The sequence below is a fragment of the Bos indicus genome, chromosome 11, assembly GCF_029378745.1.
Source record: "Bos indicus isolate NIAB-ARS_2022 breed Sahiwal x Tharparkar chromosome 11, NIAB-ARS_B.indTharparkar_mat_pri_1.0, whole genome shotgun sequence".
Lineage (NCBI taxonomy): Eukaryota > Metazoa > Chordata > Mammalia > Artiodactyla > Bovidae > Bos > Bos indicus.
Window position 1 is genome coordinate 37935559 of NC_091770.1, and position 18126 is coordinate 37953684.

Here is an 18126-nt window from a genome sequence, read left to right on the forward strand (position 1 = left end):
CAAAACAGGCACAATAGTAACGTCAAAGGTCACTGATCACTGGTGATATGATAATAAATATGATAATGAAAAAGTTGAAAATATTGCAAGAATTACCAAAATGTGACACAGAGACATAGTGAGCAAATGCTGTTGGAAAAATGGTGCCTATAGACTTGCTTGATACAGAATTGCCACAAACCTTCAGTTTGTAAAAAAGAAAAAACAAACAAAAAAACAACACAGTAGTAAAGACAGTAAGTTGAAGTGCAATAAAAGTAGGTGTGCTGTAAATCAGTTTGTGGCTGCTTCAGGCATGTCAGAGTACTGGTATTATTATTATTGTATTTTTTAGATTATTTTAAGTTAAAGCATCAATTCTGTGGTGCTCAATCTTCTTTTTAGTAGACAGTAATTTTTGAAACTAATATGTTTGAATCTGTTAAGTAGTGAATGATTCAAAATTAATCTAAAATATTTTCTAAATTGTGTTCTTGATGCCTGAAGTTATCAGAGGCCAAAACAGAAGAGCATCCGATGCAGGCCAATGAAACGGCAAAAATGAGTAATTCCCAAGGGGATGGTGAACATTTTGCACACCCAGCGTCAGGTAAGGTTGACGTGTAGCCAAATTTCTGAATAATATGAATACTTAAACATTGTTAAGAGTGTGTTGTTTTCTCATACATGCTTCAGCTTCAAAAACCCTGTGAGGTTCAGTGGCCATTGGTGTTTAATGCTCTTTGTGAATTTAGCTAAAGAGATTGCCTATAGGAGATATTCAGCTGACAGAGAGGGTGTAGCCCCTAAATTTCTAAGTGAAGCTTGGAACCCAGAGCAGTGAGCAGAATTCCTTGGGGAAGCCCCCAGCCTGTAGGCCATGACTACAGCATTCAAGGTATGGTCATGTAACATTTGCTACTTTCTTCTTTTATCACAATCAGATGATGTGTGGAAGTTAGAAGCTGAACATGGAAAGATAATATTATTTTCCTAGTGAATTAAAACACAGTAACTAAAAGGTATCCAGTTTGTTCAGAAATTTAGTCTTAAACTGTCATTGAAACTAAAATTGAGGAGACTCCTTGTGGGAAATGTTAGTAGATGATCTTGTTAAGTATGTGGGAAACCATTTTCAGTATTCTGATTTGTTGTATAAGAGAGGTAATTCTGAAGCAGAACTTGAATATGATGATGTATGTAGCTCATTTTTATTTTGGATTTCTACATTTTTTAGATACATGTCCTTTTCTCAATTTAAAAACCCTGTAACTCCATGAGGTAGATATTATGATCCTTACTTTTCTTTTATTTTTTTAAACTAGAAATTCAAGGAAGTTTAGTGATGTCCAAAGTAACTGAGCTCTTAAATAGTGAGACTGTGACTTCCCTTGGTCTTCTGACTTCAAGTCTTGTATTTTTCTGCACTTTGCAGAAGTTTTATAATTGAGATAGATAGGTTTGATGTTTATCAACTAATTTAAGGAACTGTATTCTTAGTTGATAAAATAATGGGCATGTGAAACAGAAGCAGTTTTATAAATTTAACTTGCTTTTTGATTCTTAGCAAATCTAATAATTTAGATTTGGCTCAGATGGTAAAGAATCTTCTGCAATGTGGGAGACCTGGGTTTGAGGCCTGGGTCAGGAAGATCCCTTGGAGAAAGGAATGGCAACCCACTGCAGTACTCTTGCCTGGAGAATTCCATAGACAGAGGAGCCTGGCGAGCTACAGTCCATGGGGTCGCAGAGAGTCGGACATGACTGAGCAACTAAAACACACAAGTACATGTACTGTTCAAATCTCATGTCTGACATAATTTGAATATATTTGCTTATCAGACTATTAAGCTATAAAAATCTTAATTTCAAACCATTTGTTACTCAGTTATGCACATTAACAGAGAAACAATGGAAGGTAATTTTAAAAGTAATGACTTTAAGTTTTAAAAACTGTTCTATTTTAAAAAAATGAGTATATCTGATATTCCAGGGAATCGCTTCATACAAAGTGATAGGAGCCCAAGAGAAAGGCCTAACGTGGGAGGAATCATAAAGGTGTTTGGCTTCCTGCTTATCCCATTGCCCACATCTTTCCTTGGTTCCTGCTAGAAATGGGTAACTTCTGTTTTTCGGTAGATTCGGGGTTGCCAGTGATCATGTGATTTTCCTTTAAGCTAGCTGGCTTTTTGAGTCTCTATTCATAGAAATTAGACAAGCTACGTATTTTGGCCTCAGGCATTTTTTTCTCTAGGTTCAAGTTAGAATATAAAAGATGTTTATGACAACAAACTGAAGGCAGGAACTGTCCAGAACAAGTACATGAATAGAAATGCTTACGTGCCTGGAATCTCCCCCACCCCACCCCATGCGCCCAGCTCTGTGGTTCAAGTCCATCTCTGCTTAAAGTCATTATCATATGAATGGCATTTTAACTTAGCATATTTTGACCAACTTGTTGAATGAAGCTCATCTTCGTTTCTCTTATAGATAGTCCTGTAGCTTCCTGTATAGGTTGGTTGGAGTGTTAACGGCAGCCTCATCTCTTTCATGGAAACTTCCCTTTCAGTCCAAGAGCCCGAAGAACTTTTCCTCTAACCTCCTTGGCCCTACAGTCAGTCTGCTCACCCCGTGCTAAACAGTGGTCCTTGGGCAAATTTCTTGCTCATGCAAAGTTCTATTTCTGGTTTTACTGTGCTGGCAAGATTTTTAATTGTTTAGAGACATGTATATCATGTTCTCCCATCATGCCTTTAGTTCTTGGCATCATTTTTATGTGAGTCTTTGCTCTCACTTGCTGTCTTTCGTAGTCCATGTATTATAGTGAAAATGTTTGTCTTTAAAATCCCCACCTTATAATAAAAAATGGCTCAGAAAAGCAATTAGCATGTTAATCTCGTCTCTTGGCACAGTTACCAGATAATTGGAAGGTGTTGAGTGCTCATGTTACATCTGCTTCCAAATTCTACTTACTTTAAAATCTTTACATTTTCTTAATATGTTAGTAGGTTTATAGTTATCTTTAGGATATACTTACACCTTACTGATACTACTTGTAGCTTTATATTAATTGTTCTGCAAATACAAGGTCACTTAACAGTTTTTGCCTGCAGGCCAAAGTCTGAAGGACAGTTACACTGTTAGTAAGGGATTTTAGTGCACTTTATTCGGCAGGTCATTTCTGACTCTTTGCAATCCCATGGACTGTAGCTGGCCAGGCTCCTCTGTTCATGATATTTCCCAGGCAGGAGTATTGGAATGGGTTGCCATTTCTTTCTCCAGGGGATCTTCCTGAACCAGGAATCAAACCCTGCATCTCCTATATTGGCAGGTGGATTCTTTACCTGGCTTATATGGCAACCTTGTATTACAATAGTTCTAATCTTTAGACAAGAATTATATCTTTTTGTAGCTATAGTACCAAACAGCAGGAGCTTGGTATTTGTCAAAATGCCAACAAGAAACCATAGTTAAAGCTCCTTGAGGCCCGAGACCATGATTGTTTTCACCCAGTGCCTAGCACAACAGAGGCACTGAACCAATGCTTGTGAATGAATGAGAGAAAAAACCCAAGTATTATTAACATTAGCTCATTTTGGTAAGTCTAGCATAACTTAATATATTCTAATTGGTCTCTCTAATTACTACCAGAAGTTAAAGTGCATTTTGCTAATCAATCAGTGCAACCTTTGACAAGAAAGCTGGAAATGTTGCCTGAAACTTCCTCTCTCCCACAAAAAGGCCTGAAGATTCCTGGCTTCGAACATGCAAGCATGGAGGGACCAATAGCAGTAAGTGAAAACATTCTTTTTTAAGAACTATGAGCAAATGACAAAGTACTAGAAACACTGTAAATGGCCATAGACACCCAGCTTTTATAATGGTCTTGGACTCAAGCTTCTAATTTGATCAGTCAGTGGGTGTCTGTGCCACTTATTATGCAGTCTTGAATTTAAATAGTTCCTGCTCTCATTTGACCCAGAATTTATCAACACTTCGAACAGAAGAGCTCCGCCAGCGGGAACACTATCTAAAACAGAAGAGAGATAAGTTGATGTCCATGAGGAAGGACATGAAGATTAAGCAGAATCAAACTTCGGAGCAGAAAGGAAAACCTGCTGGGGAGGTGGAGGTACGGCCAGCTCTAGTATATGAAAATCTGCACATCTGTGGTGGGATTCAGAGTATGTGCTCTTGTAGACACATTCATAATAGTCTCCCTGACAGTGTAGCACTGCTACACTGAGAAAAGTAAGTCTTTTCTCAGCAGTGAAAGGGTTGATAGGGTTTTGTGAGGTAGAAATGATAGCAATTTTATGATTTACTTGCCCTGCTTTGAACACTGAAGGGTCAGCTGTCTGTTTTACCGAAGCCTTTTGAAATGCTTTATCATAGAACAGCATCAGTACCCTAAGCCACCACCTCTAAAAGGCTTCCCTAAGAGATTTTTACAAAGAAGAAATTTAGGGGACTCAGCCCATGTGTGGCTTTTTTTTCTTTAGTTCACTGTGAATGCTCTACTATTTGTTCAAGGCAGTATGCTAGGAACTTTAGACAAATGAACCCATCATCTGCTGTAGCCAATTTTTTTTTTTTTTTTTTTTTTTAAGGAAATGACAGAGAAACCAGAAATGACAGCAGAGGAGAAGCAAACATTACTAAAGAGGAGATTGCTTGCAGAGAAACTTAAAGAAGAAGTTATTAATAAGTAAATTTAAGAACAATTTAGCAAGCAGTTCAAAATTTCTTAAAAATAAATTATTTAATCCTTAAACTGAACCTGTTTAGTTTCAGAGACTTGTGTTTATAAATGCAAATATAAGCTGATTACTTTTATTAAACTCTTCAGGTGTAGGGCAGTGGGTTACTTATGCAGACCAGTTCAATACAAATTTCTGAATAATATTCTCTTGTGGAGAGAAGGTATAGAAAGCCAAGTGATAGTGCATTCATTCATTTTTGTTTGTGCTAATAAACACTGTGCTGCATGCTAAGGATACAGTGATCAGGTAGATCGACTGGGTCCCTGCTTTCATGTGGCCAGTGTTAGATGGGAAGAGTGCAGTGTTATAAACAGGATCCTGCAGTCAATGAGAAGAGGTTAGCATATGGAATTGGAGATAGGTGGGGTACTCACTTGCAAGGCCTATAGGGAATGTGAGAGTTTTAAAGATTTTATAATGGTAGTGGGAAGTCACAGAAATTTTAAAGCAGGTAAGTTTCATGATCAAAATGTCCATTTTAAAAAGATGTGTAGTTGCAGTGTGGTGATTGGGTGAGTTAACAGTAGGTGTGGGTGAACAGGTATAGGGTAATCAATGTAATGCAATAGTGGTTCTCTGTGGCAGAATTTAGCACCCTACATTGAGGCAGGAGCAAATAGGACTTCAAAAATAGATGTGGGGGATGTTCAAAATATTCAGTTACTCTTTCTAGAAAAGCAACATTAAAACAGATAAACAATTGCTTGAGCCTCTTTGAGGGGGAATTCTGCCATGGGTGTAGTCTTGTGTGTTTGAAGTGATCCTGGGGTGGTGTGTAGTCCATTTGCTAAAAGCTAACACAAAATAGTAGGAGAAACCTTCCTTTCAGAAACTGTTTTGTGTCATCTGTAAGCACCTTCTTTTCTGGTTACAGGCCACTCCCAAGGTTTAATTTATAATTCCATTTTATCTCCTTATATCTATAGTTATAAGCTTTTAAAAAGGGATTATAACACTTCCCTGATGGTCCACTAGAAAGACTCCACGCTTCCAATGCAGGGGGTGTGGGTCCCATCCCCAGTCAGGGAACTAAGATCCCACACGCCCAAAGGCATGGCCCCCTCCAAAAAAACACCCAAAACGAGATACCAAAATTACCTTAGTTCCAACCGTCAACATGCAGAGAAAACCCAGCCTTACTTTATATGTCACATTTTCATCGCTTACATGGACAAGTGGAAAACTAGTGATTGAAACACAGAAATTTATTTCATGAAGCTTTTTATTAAAAATAGGTTTTATATTGCATACATGTTTACAGATAACTATTTTAAGAGAACCTCAGGCATACAAATGTGGGCTCTGGCTTGCTTCACTGAGTGAAGATAAAAAATCTTGATCTGCCTGAGGGTAGTCATTTAGGACAGCAGCTAACATGCCATCTTAAGTTATCCTTTCAAGCGATATTTTTAAGTCTTGCTCTCATTTCACTGTGGCTGAGCATCTGTACCATGGAAAGTGTTTTCCTGTAATTCAAGAAAATATTCTCAATATGCTATAAGAAAAGGTTCCTATGATAATAATGCATCACATGTTTCACCTGTGGCAGTTCTTCAGAAAGAAAAACTTCCTAAGATAAAGATAAAACTTCCTACTGGAACTCAAAGTTACTTTACCAGGAAGAATCAAGAGTAGAAAGGGAAATGTTTTAAGGCTGGGCTTCTTAGATTCTAAGAGGAAATTTAACAAGAACTAAGAAGAGGGAAGGAGCTTGATAAAACTTGCTTGAAAGAAAATGTTTTCCTGTAGTAACTTTACTGATATTTGTTTAAGTTCTCCTGAGTCACTTGACTGTTACGAGGTGGAGTTTCCGTTATATGCACCTTTAATGAAAGAGGAGCTACTGCCCCCATGCTGTGATCCTTCGGTGCTAGGACTTTAGGACCCAAGGCATACCTTCTCTTAGTATCAGCGATATTTACTGTGAGGTTGGCCTTTGTTTAGAATTCTTTCATTCAGATTGGTGTTATGACACAGTGGTCTATAATAAGTATCTATGGAAAACATACTGGCTTTTAAAAAATACTGTAAAATGAACATAACTCAAAATGAAGTTTACTTATACTTACAACAAACCAAACAAAAGCAGCAACCATAGAATTACAGGGTCACATTTTAATTCCTGAATTTTACAGGTCAGCATTAATATCACCACATGTATACAAATGGTGTAAAACAAGTACAGTGGTATTTTTAATACAAAATAAACATCTGTTTTATGGAAAAACTATACTTCATATCTACACAACAGCCCATCCTCCAAACAATAGCCAAAATTAAAATTAACTACAAAATCTCCAAAACAGGGGAAACTGCTTCAGTTTAAGCTATTCCAGGAAAAATGGACCCATAACACATTACAAAGGTGATCTGAAGACTGTAGCTGGAATTACTAATTTTAGTCTTTTTTCCCCCCCCAATGTATTATAGTTTGGGGGATGTTTTTCTCACTTCAGCATGATCTCAGATCACAGATGAGCAAACTAACATTAAAATATTTAGTTAACTTGCTGTTCTAAAAATAAAACCTCTTAACTGTTTGCCTCAGTTTATTATTTTAAACTCATTTTCGTACATGGAATGTGCTTTTATTCTTTAAAAAAAAAAAAAAAAAAAAAAAAGCAGCTTTCATATTACACCCTTGTTTATGGAAAAGCTTCAGGTGCTGCATACTGACTGACACTGAAGTAACTTCTTGGACCAAAATGGCCTATAGATATTAAATGCCACTTAATTCAGCACTGTTCTTTGTATGTTAGTCTTTATAAATTACACCTTAAAACGTGCCTGCAGCTCTTCAGAGAAACCTTTACTAACGAAGCAGAAAGTGACTTTAAAGCATCTTCCACAAGATTGTACTGGTAGGCAGTTGAAAACGTTCTGTTCAATATACTCCCGTTTCTAGAGAAAATCACTTTGGAATACTACTGTACTGATTCTTGGCATCTGTTATCTCTAAAAGTGCTGATTTTAAAGTTACAGTAACAAAACTGTCCATTTTAATCCAGCTTGTTTTCATCAAAATACACACTGAAATTTCCTGATGGAGAAAACTCAACATGTGCTGTAACACAGGGTGTATTTCCCTCCAACTACCAATAAGGCTGAATTTGTTAGATCTTCAAAGAAATGGTCCCAACAGCTTAACTTCATTTTTTAATGATAGTTGAATGTTTTCCATAAAAGTCAGAGGCAACTGATTAAAGAACAACATGGCCAGCACCATTATACAAGTAATGTTATTGGGTTTGCAACTGAAGTTTTATAATTGTTTCTAGATCAGAAACCCCCATGGAGCAACCCTGCATTAATGATACCTTACCAACTTTATCCCTTCCCTAAACCATCCCCAAACCTGAGAGTTTCCTTGCTGAGAAGCTACCTCCCAGGTTACTAACTTTTTTTTTTTTTGACATCCTGAAGGGCAAGTCTCTTAATTACTAGCAAGCGATCAAGTTCCTGGGAAGCCTGTTTTTGTTTTTTTACAGAACTAAACTCTCCTAGCTGATATACTGAGTGTCTTTTTCTATTCCTTGTATACTTATAAGTTCAAGTGAGAAAGCTTTCTGATTCAGATTTTCAGCTCATTGAACAGTTGCAGCATTTTTGTTCAACCACATGTTGAGGGGCCCCAGTAAATATTTTATGAGCCAAGACGAGGTCTTTTCCTGGGAGATGTTTCTTCCTCTTCCTCTTCCTCTTCATCATCTGGATAATCCACTAAACCAACCAAACTTCCCTAGTGAAGAATAAAAAAAAATTTTAACATGTAACTAAAAATCATTTTTCTAAACTAATCACATTATTATACTTGAAACATTATTTCTGAGTTTGATAACGGAACTGCTTGATATTATGACTACTTAGTAAGCACAATTGGTGGCATTCTTAAATTACCCTCAACTTTTTTACTTGGCTCAGGATAATCCAGCAAAATTTCACTGTGGAAAATAACTTATCTCCAAATAGCAGGACTCACAAAGAATCATGACATTTGGAGCTGGAAAGACCTTGGAAGTAAACTAGTTCACTTCTCTAATCTTAAACTAGAGAGGATAGCCAGCCAGTGACAAGGAGTCTCCTTTTAGTCTGTTCCTCATGTATGTATTTCATCACTTAGTACACATCGTTGTTTTTGTTCTGCTTTTGAAAAATACTTAAAAATGGCTGATATAATAAACACATGAAATGGTTTCTAAAAACTAATGACTAAAAAATTGAGGGCTAGCTCTCTCTAACTAAAAGAAAAGGATGTGGTATTTTAGGCGTTGGACCCTTCATGAGTAATGGACCCCTTTGAAAATTCTATTAAAGCTCTGGATACTTTACCCAGAAAATTATATGTCCTCAGGTATGCATTAATATGAGCCAATCCCATGAAATTTATATACTACATCTAGTTCAAACCCTTAAGATCTCTATAGGATAAGCAAATACAACAGAAATAAAGTTGTATTTCAAACCTAAGTAGCTTTATACCTAAAGAATCCAGGCATCTGGCATTAACACTTTACCAGAATATAACTGAAGCACTGCAGTATTAATCAACAAAGGGCTCTGAGCAGCTAGAAACAGTTATCAGAAAGTCTGTGAACAAGATAAAACTTACATAGTGAGCATCTTTCTGCTTCTCAGCTTGATAACACACACATCTTAATTTGGATAAGCAAGAAGCAGTATGGCTAAATTTAACTTATAAAGCCCTTGGTACAGTGCTTGGTACGTAGTTACTATTTGCTAATTGATATTAGCTACTATTACCATAATCATCATTTGTTATTTGGTTTCTAGCTAAACAAGTTGGACGAGTGGAGTTAAGAGGTAGAAGACATAATTACAGTACAAAAGGCACCAGTCTGATAGTCACAGGAATGACAGCAAAGGAAAGTTTTAATTCTGCTTTTAATCCTATATATCACAAGGTACACACATTTCAGTTCCAAAAGGTTAACAATTAAAAATAATTTTTGGCATAAGATCAATAAATATTTTGTCTGAAACACTCAGCTACACAATTTTTTAATTTTATCTCTATTATCTATACATATACACACCATAAACTCATTGTACATTTAAAAATCATGTTTAGCATAAAGAATAAAGATACAAAATAAATATTGGAAGTAAAAGGAACTATAAATCCACAGATGCATACTGTGAAGAATTTGATAGGTTCCAGACTTTTCATATACAACTATAAATGTTGTTTTTGAATAAATACCAGCTTTCAATGTTAGTACACAAAGTTCTATATCATTCTTTTAAATTCTAGTATTCCATGGTACGGATACGTCACCAAAGTTAAATTCCTTGTTGGATTGCTTTCCCAGGGATTATACTCTCTTTAAAATTTTTTATTTCTGACAATATATCAACAAAGACCAAAAAGGAAATGAGAAAACAGCAGATGAAAGATGTCAAGGCATTTTTGAAAAAGAAATCAGAGAGGCAAAACAACTCATTTTTAATGGAGAACAAAGTCAAGAAAGAAGTATTTCAGGAGAATATAGAAATGAGAAGGAAGCAAACTGATTCATCTTAACCCCAGAAAAGAGTAGAAAGAAAGAGTACTAAAATACTAGGGAAATCAGGGAAGATAAAGATAGTTAATGGTGGAGTCAGTGAAACAGACAACTGAGTCCTCAATTCTACAATTCATTCCCCTACTGCATGCCCACCCCCACCATGAGATCTCCCACCAGGAGATTCCAGCTCACCAACCAATAACAACCATAAGGAAGAGGAGCCAGAAATGTTCTGCATTTCAGGACTTCAGACACAGTGAAGGGCAGGTAGGGTAAGGTGCCAGGGTGAAAAGGGACAAATTCTTTTACATATACATGTTTTAAATGAAATCAGAATGTTTTCTAATACCATATACAAAAATAAACTCGAAATGGATTAAAGACCTAAAGTCACTCAGTCATGTCCGACTCTTTGTGACCCCATGGACTATAGCCCACCAGGCTCCTCCATCCATGGGATCCTCTAGGCAAGAATACTGGAGCGGGTTGCCATTTCCTTCTCCAGGGGATCTTCCTGACCCAGGGATTGAACCCAGGTCTCCCATAATGCAGGCAGACGCTTTAACCTCTGATCCACCAGGGAAGCAAAGACCTAAATGTAAGGCCAAATACTATAAACTTCTAGATAAAAACAAAGGCAGAATACTCTATGACATTATTTTTTTGGATCAGTTTCCTAAAACAAAGCAAAAATAGACAAATGGGACCTAATTAAACTTAAAAGCTTTTGCAAAGCAAAGATGAAAAGACAACTTATTGAATGGGAGGAAATATTTGTAAATGATATGTACGACCAGTAAGGGGTTAAAATCCAAAATTAATAAACTGTTCAAGGCAACATTAAAAAAAAAAAAACCCTATTAAAAATTGGGCAGAAGATCTAAATAGACACTTCTCCAAAGAAGACATACAGATGGCCAACAGGCACATGAAAAGATGCTCAATGTTGTTAATTATTAGAGAAATGCAAATCAAAACTATAATGAGGTATTACCTCCTCTGGTCAGAATGGCCATCATCAAAAAAACGTCTACACATAATAAATGCTAGAGAGGGCGTGGAGAAAAAGGAACCCGCTTACGGTATTGGTGGTAATGTAAATTGGTGCAGCCACTATGGAGAACAGTACGGAGGGGTTCCTTAAAAAACCAGAGTTACCATATGATACAGTAATCTCACTCCTGGGCATATATTCTGACAAATTGCACCCCAATATTCAGAGCAGTACAATTTACAATAGGCAAGACATGGAAGCAACCTAAGTATCCATCAATGGATGAATGGATAAAAAAGATAAAGTGGTATATTAATCAGCTATAAAAAAGAATGAAATAATGCCATTTGCAGCAACATGGATAGACCTAGAGATTTCATATGCAATGAAATCAGAAAAACAAACATGGTATTGCTTATACATGGAATCTAGAAAGAACGATACAAATGAACTTGTTTACAAAACAGAAACAGACTCACAGACATAGAAAATTATGATCACCAAAGGGGAAAGGGAGGAGGGAGAGGATAAATTAGAGGAGTTTGGGATTAACATGTACACAATACTATATGTAAAACAGATAACAAACAAGGACCTACTGTATAGCACAGGGAGTATATTCAATATCTTGTAATAACTTATAATGGAAAACAATCTAAAAAAGAACTTATCTATCTCTGAATCAATTTTCTGGACACCTGAAAAACAATGATGGTGAAATGGTTAAAGGACCATTGGTGATAAAGAATTTGCCTTCACTTAGAAATGTGGTCAGTTTATTGAAAAAAGGGTGAGAGCCAATATAACTACTGCTTTACTCTGTGAGCTCCTATCTTGCTCAATATCAAATTTTTGTGATAGTCTTGAGTGACTGAACAATTAGTTTGTTTTCTAAGAACAATTACTATTTTTCTACCTGTTCCCCCTAAAAATGTAGATCAAATGTATTTGGCAATCTGCTATTAGTGTCATAAGGCTAAAATAAGCATTTGTGCTTGCACTTGATTTTGCTTGTTCATAAATAAAAAATTATCTGGAAGGATAATAAACTGAAAACTCAGGGAGACAACCCAAAGAATAGAACCATTAAAAAAATGAGTAAATGGAGAGAAAAATTATAAGATAAATTAACAAGGCACAATATCCAAACAAAAAGCTATAGTGAAAGAATATAAAGTGTCCCAAAACTAAAGGTCATGACTTTTAACTGAGAAAGCCCAAAGTATTTCATTTTTTAAGTTTCAGAATACAGGGATAAAACCCCAAATGCTTCCAAGAAAGACAAATTAAATTCACACACGAAGAATTAGGAATAAGAATGTCTCTGGATTTCTTGGCAGCAATAACTTCAAATTTTTGGAAGAAAATTACTTCTAATTTGGTTCCTTCTACATTCAGTTAAACTGTCAATCAAGTATGGGGATACAATAATGACATCTTCCTACATGCCAGGTCTTATACTTTTATCTCTCATGGAATCCTTTTCTCAGGAAACAGAGAGGGTACGCTCCAATAAATGAAATGGAAAATCAAGAAAGAGAACAGAGACTTGAGATCCAGGAAACAGTCAATGTAAGAAAAAAAGAAAGGCAAAGTAAGTATTAGGGTGATGGCAGAGGCAGCCTTAAGACAACAGCTGTGCAGCAAGTCTAGATAGCAACCAATTCAGGCTGGGACAAGATGGGAGTCTTCAAGAGAGACATCTCCAAGGAAGAGACTGTGGAAACTAACTTGAGAGGTACTGAAAGAATGAGTAAGAGGCACATAACTGTTGCAACGAATGAAAAAATGGTGGCAATTATTTAAAAAAGTTACAAAGCAAAATACACTATAGAAAAGAGCAGGAAAAAAATTAATAAAAATATTTACATTGTTATAGCTATAAGATTATCAAATATTGTTTTAACCAAAAATTGTGATACAGAGAATAATAAGGGTGAGGATGTGGTAAGGAGTGGTAAAATAATATGGCAGTATTAGCACACTGTTTAGAAATAAAAGAAACAGGTATTAATAGAAGATATCCAAGCTTTCTCTGTGGAGAGGAAAAGAGGACTGTTTTTTCCTCAATAATTTTAATACTATTTGCCTTTTAAAAGCAAGTACATGTATTACTTTGACTTAAAGAAAAAAAGCTAGTATATATTGAGTTGTGCCAAATAGTGTTCTAAGCTCTTTACATCTATTAAATAATTTAATCTTCACTACAAACTGATAAAGGAGGTACTGATTTATTCCTCTTTAAAATGAGAAAACTAAAGCCTGGAGAGATTTAACAGATAAAAAGAGGTAGAGTCAAGATCTGAATCCAAACAATATAATATTCTTAATATAGTGTCACAATAATACACTAAATTGTCCTATCAAAAAAATGAAAACTTAAAAGTTCTTATTCCCTAACATAAACTGTGTTTTACAAAACAGAAGAATCCCATTGAAAATGCGATTTCTGTGACATTTAGTCAAGAACCCACCTTGCTACAAATACTTAAGATTCTACATTTTTGTAAAAAAAAAAAAAAACAAAAAAACTCAGACTTGTATTTTGTGTTTAAAACGAGCTTGACTTCAGTTAGGTTTTTGACTATGGCCTTCTCTTGTCCTTCTACCCTTATACTAAAGTTGTCCTATATTTATATGCCTTTTTATTTTTAAGCCACTCCTTTTTGGGGAAAAGTATATTTTTACATATAATGATAACATAAAGGAAATAAAAACATTTTATATACAATTTAAACTATTTTACATAAAAAAGGTAACCATTGGGAAATACATTTGCTCTGTGAATGACAAAAAGGTTATTAATAATATTCTTAAAGACTCACTCACTAAAATAACAAACCAATTTAAAAAAGGCAAGACTATGAAGAGACAATTAACAAGAGCAAATCAAAAAGGCTAATATTCAACTGTACTGGTAACAAAAGACACAACTGGGGAATGATATATATATTAATACTGTTTCTGCTACTGAATAATAAATATTAAAAATCATTAAAATAACACTGCCAAAGTGGCAGTGAGCCAAGCATACTCATACAATGCTTATGGTAACTAACTGGTATAGTCTTTCTGGAGAGGAATTTGACAATATGTTCAAAAACATTTTTACTCATTTATCCAAGAAAATAATTTAAAATGCAATAGCAGCAGTAGTCAGTGAAATACCGGAATCGACTTATGTCCTCCCAAGTACTGGTGGGGGGAGGGGATGCTTACAAATACTATGATACAGCTAAATAAAATGAAATTCTAGTCATCAACAATGTTTTAATAACATAGAAAAATTTTTATAACAAATAAAAGCAGGATACAAAACTGTGTGTATTTATACAAAGACCACAACTGTGTCAGATAAACCCACACACCTAAAGAACAGTCAGATGTTAACAGTCATTTTCTTATGACAATGTGTGCAACTTTTTTTCTTCTTTGAAATTATTTTTATTCCAATTTTTCTTCAGGTAACATGAAATAATTTTAAAGATGAAAACAGCAAAGTTTGTTTGTGTGTAGAGCAGTTTCACATACCTTGGTGGCTGTTACGGATGTGGCCAAGTTTGTAGTTTTGGAAGAGGATCCATTAGAACTTGCTGGTGGTGTCTGAGCCACTACAGATTTGCTGTTTGTACTGTTTGCTCCATTAGCAGCACTGGTGGAGTGGGAGAAAGTAAATTTGAAGCCACCAGAAGATGTCCTTTTTGGAAGGTTTTCCTTATCTTCACTTTCCTTTGCTAAAGCAAACATAAATATTTGAATCTTTGTTGGTAAATACTGCTAAGTCAAAGCATCTGAAAAGAACAATAACTTTTGTTTTTTTGTAAGAACTAAGTGGGCAGAGCATGATGAGTACAGTGATACGTCTTCATTAGCTGTCATCTTAGAAATCCCAGGGTTAGAAAAGACCTTAAGAATCAGGTAACTGATTAACCACCCTACCCTGGAATTCTCCACTGCTCTAACTAGGACCCTCCCAAGGTCTCACTTGCTGTCTTTTTTTTAATTGTCTCTCTAAATCGTCCACTCACTAAATCTATACTTCCATACTCATGAAAACCTAATAATCTCTCTCACAAGTCAAAAATGCCTAAAGAAAATGATTATGATCATGCTTATTTATTTTCTGAATATTCCAGGTTCCTTTATCTGTTTCCTTTATGACAAGGGTGTCTACTATCTTTTAACATCTGGCTGCTACTATTTTTATATATGATTCTTATGCAGTACTTCAGGTACTGCCTCACTGCCTCTTTTGACAATAGTTAGGGCAGTGGGTGTAATGAGTAAAAAAAGAATTTGGCTACCAAAAGGTACCTGTTTCTTAGGACATTTTCACAGGTTATTTGCTCCCCCAGGCTGAAGTAAACAGAACTTAGCAGTGAGTAGAAAATGAGTGAGGCTGGTAAGAAGAGTTTCAAGGAAAATGTAGTAAGAAATTAATGAAACACTAACTCATGAGAAATGCCTTAAGAAAAATCTAACATTCAAAATCACCAACTTACTAAAGCCTAGGAAGTGCTTTTGCCCTTCAAGATATAACTTTTTTGAAACATTTAAATGATATATGCAGTATGGTACTATCTAATAGTGGTAATTTCTCAAGTCATAGAATTAAAAGTGATTGCTTCTTTTGAAAAACACTAGTAAGATCTTAGTTTTACAGACAAGTTAAGCATATTTGAAAGACAGGAAATTTTACTATTACTTTCCCTCTCGACATTTTATCTTTATGAAAGTTTTACTAACAATTAAAAAATTTCAAAGAGCAAAGTACTTCTCTCTTTAAGCTTAGTTTCCTCAGCTGTAAATGACAGAGTGCACTGGAAAGTTTCTTTGGATCTCTATGATCTCTATCATTATTGGAGACTTCAGTATAAACATAAAGCCGTAACTGTTCACAGAAGGCAAAGTATAAACAGACAATGCAATTTCTAAATAGCAAATGAAGAGCATCACAAAAGAGCAGGTTTCAAGAAAAATATTTTAAACATGAGAAATGTTTTGAAAAATCAGATTTAAAAAAAGCGATAATTTTATTTAAAAGGTTTTTATTTAGCATGCCTTTCATGCTTTATAAACTGTGATCACAACCTCACAAGCAACTATATAATTGCTATACTAAATAAGAGAATGAGCTAATCAAAAATTCAACACTTTAATACCTTTTTTAGTCTCCATGAATTTTTCATAACTATCGGGAAAATCATCTTCTGCCTTAGATTTTTCCACTGGTGCAACAACTGTTTTTCCTTCCTCCTCATCATCTTCATTAAACCACATTTCTTCATCCTCTTCCAACGCCTTTGCATCTCTGCGAAATCTGTTACTACGTAATATAGATGGTACACTGTAAGAAATATATCACAAGTATTGAGTAACGACTTAAAATTCCTGACCAGTTTAAATGAGAATAAATACGTATAACCAAGAGGAAATGAAATAATTTTAACTGAGTATAACTTATAATCAGTTGTGAAAGAATATGTAACCAGAGAACACTCCAAGGATATTTGTACACTAACCTAAAATTTTATCTTGAGTTAAGATTTGGAGCAGTAATTTTTTATATAAAGGATTCAGGGCAGGGAGAACAGCCTACCCTCCTATACAACCCTGTATTTTCTAATGATAGGAAATTCCTGGGTAAATTTCATATGTAAGATCAAACTACATATGGCTTTGGACATAATTTTATAGGTTATAAATGTAATATACTTAAAAAATACCTGTTCAGTTTCTGATTTTGTCTGTCTTTTTCTTGCTCATATTTAGTCTTCAATCCTTTGAATGTCTGAACATATTCAATCGATTCAAGTGCTTTGTAAAAGTTTTCAACTATATGTGCAGTTAGAGACTTGATATCTTCCTGTATAAGCACAAAATTTATATTTCAAATATAATACAATACTTGCTAGAAGAAAAACTTAAAAAAATTTCTTTTATAGTTCCAAAGCTGATTGAAAAAAAGGTTTTTCAAATCACCTTCCAAAAATAAATGTCCTAGTTTCTTTATACATGAGCCAGGACTCCAAAGAAAACTTGGGAAAAAAAGAAGCAATTCCCTGAAGCCCTTCTGGGAGACTATATAGAACATTTGAAACATAAATGTATTTACTTTATATCACCTATTTATTTTTTGCATTTACATAATAGTACTTTACAACTTAAAATAAGCACTTTCACATACAATTTCACTTGACTCTCATAACAATTCTATGAAATAGGCTTTATTATCCCTATTTTACAGAAAGGGAAAATTGAGCCTATGAGAGACTAGATGGCCTGATCAAGAGTGCACACCTAGTTAGAAAGCAGATTTTGAAATTATATTTTCAAAAAACACTGAAAAATATTATTTAATGACTCCTTGCTTAACTATCAAAGCAAGGTAAGTCTTACTAAAAAATAAACAGATTCCTCCAACTATATCACATACACATATCTGATAAAACAACTTGACTTCCTCCTGTGTATTTCCAGTTCTCTAGACCAACAGTAATAAATTCTAAATTCTTAATGATTTTAAGCGATCAATGCAGATGCCATGGTGAAAAGCAGGCTCATTATTAAAAACAGGTTGTGATCCAGGACTAAAGTATACATGCGGTTTCTTTAAAAATAAACCATAATCTGACTTTAAGTCTTTCAACTAGTTCCCCTGAATATCTGAATCAAAAAATATATTGCAGGAAAAAAAGCTAAGTCTTGGGATTCAAAGTGTATTTATCAACCACTCAAAATTATTTTCAGAAAAACAAATTCAATCATAGGAATAGGGATGGCATTATGAACCCTACACTTCATTTGATCTGTATCTCAACAAAACTTTTAAAGGAAAAAATATAAAAATTAATCTCTAATTCAC

General features: G+C 34.9%; 2 protein-coding genes across 5 annotated transcripts in view; one reads left to right on the plus strand and one right to left on the minus strand.

Moving 5' to 3' along the window:
• CFAP36 (cilia and flagella associated protein 36) overlaps positions 1–4758 on the plus strand; it is a 29861-nt gene extending 25103 nt beyond the window's left edge. The window contains exons 7-10 of one of the 3 annotated variants that reach the window (XM_019970182.2): positions 487–589; positions 3661–3770; positions 3962–4111; positions 4590–4758. In XM_019970182.2, the coding sequence (XP_019825741.1) occupies positions 487–589; positions 3661–3770; positions 3962–4111; positions 4590–4691 (465 nt within the window). In that variant the 3' untranslated portion in view covers positions 4692–4758. Of the gene's footprint in view, positions 1–486; positions 590–3630; positions 3771–3961; positions 4112–4589 lie in introns of all 3 variants that reach the window. The other 2 variants (XM_019970183.2, XM_019970181.2) reach the window with 2 other exon arrangements.
• Positions 4759–6837: 2079 nt separating this feature from the next.
• PPP4R3B (protein phosphatase 4 regulatory subunit 3B) overlaps positions 6838–18126 on the minus strand; it is a 52763-nt gene continuing 41474 nt past the window's right edge. Inside the window, exons 13-16 of one of the 2 annotated variants that reach the window (XM_019970172.2) lie at positions 16988–17127; positions 16424–16587; positions 14793–14995; positions 6838–8481 (exon numbers count right to left, since the gene is read on the minus strand). In XM_019970172.2, the coding sequence (XP_019825731.1) occupies positions 8386–8481; positions 14793–14995; positions 16424–16587; positions 16988–17127 (603 nt within the window). In that variant the 3' untranslated portion in view covers positions 6838–8385. Of the gene's footprint in view, positions 8482–14792; positions 14996–16423; positions 16609–16987; positions 17128–18126 lie in introns of both variants that reach the window. The other variant, XM_019970171.2, reaches the window with a different exon arrangement.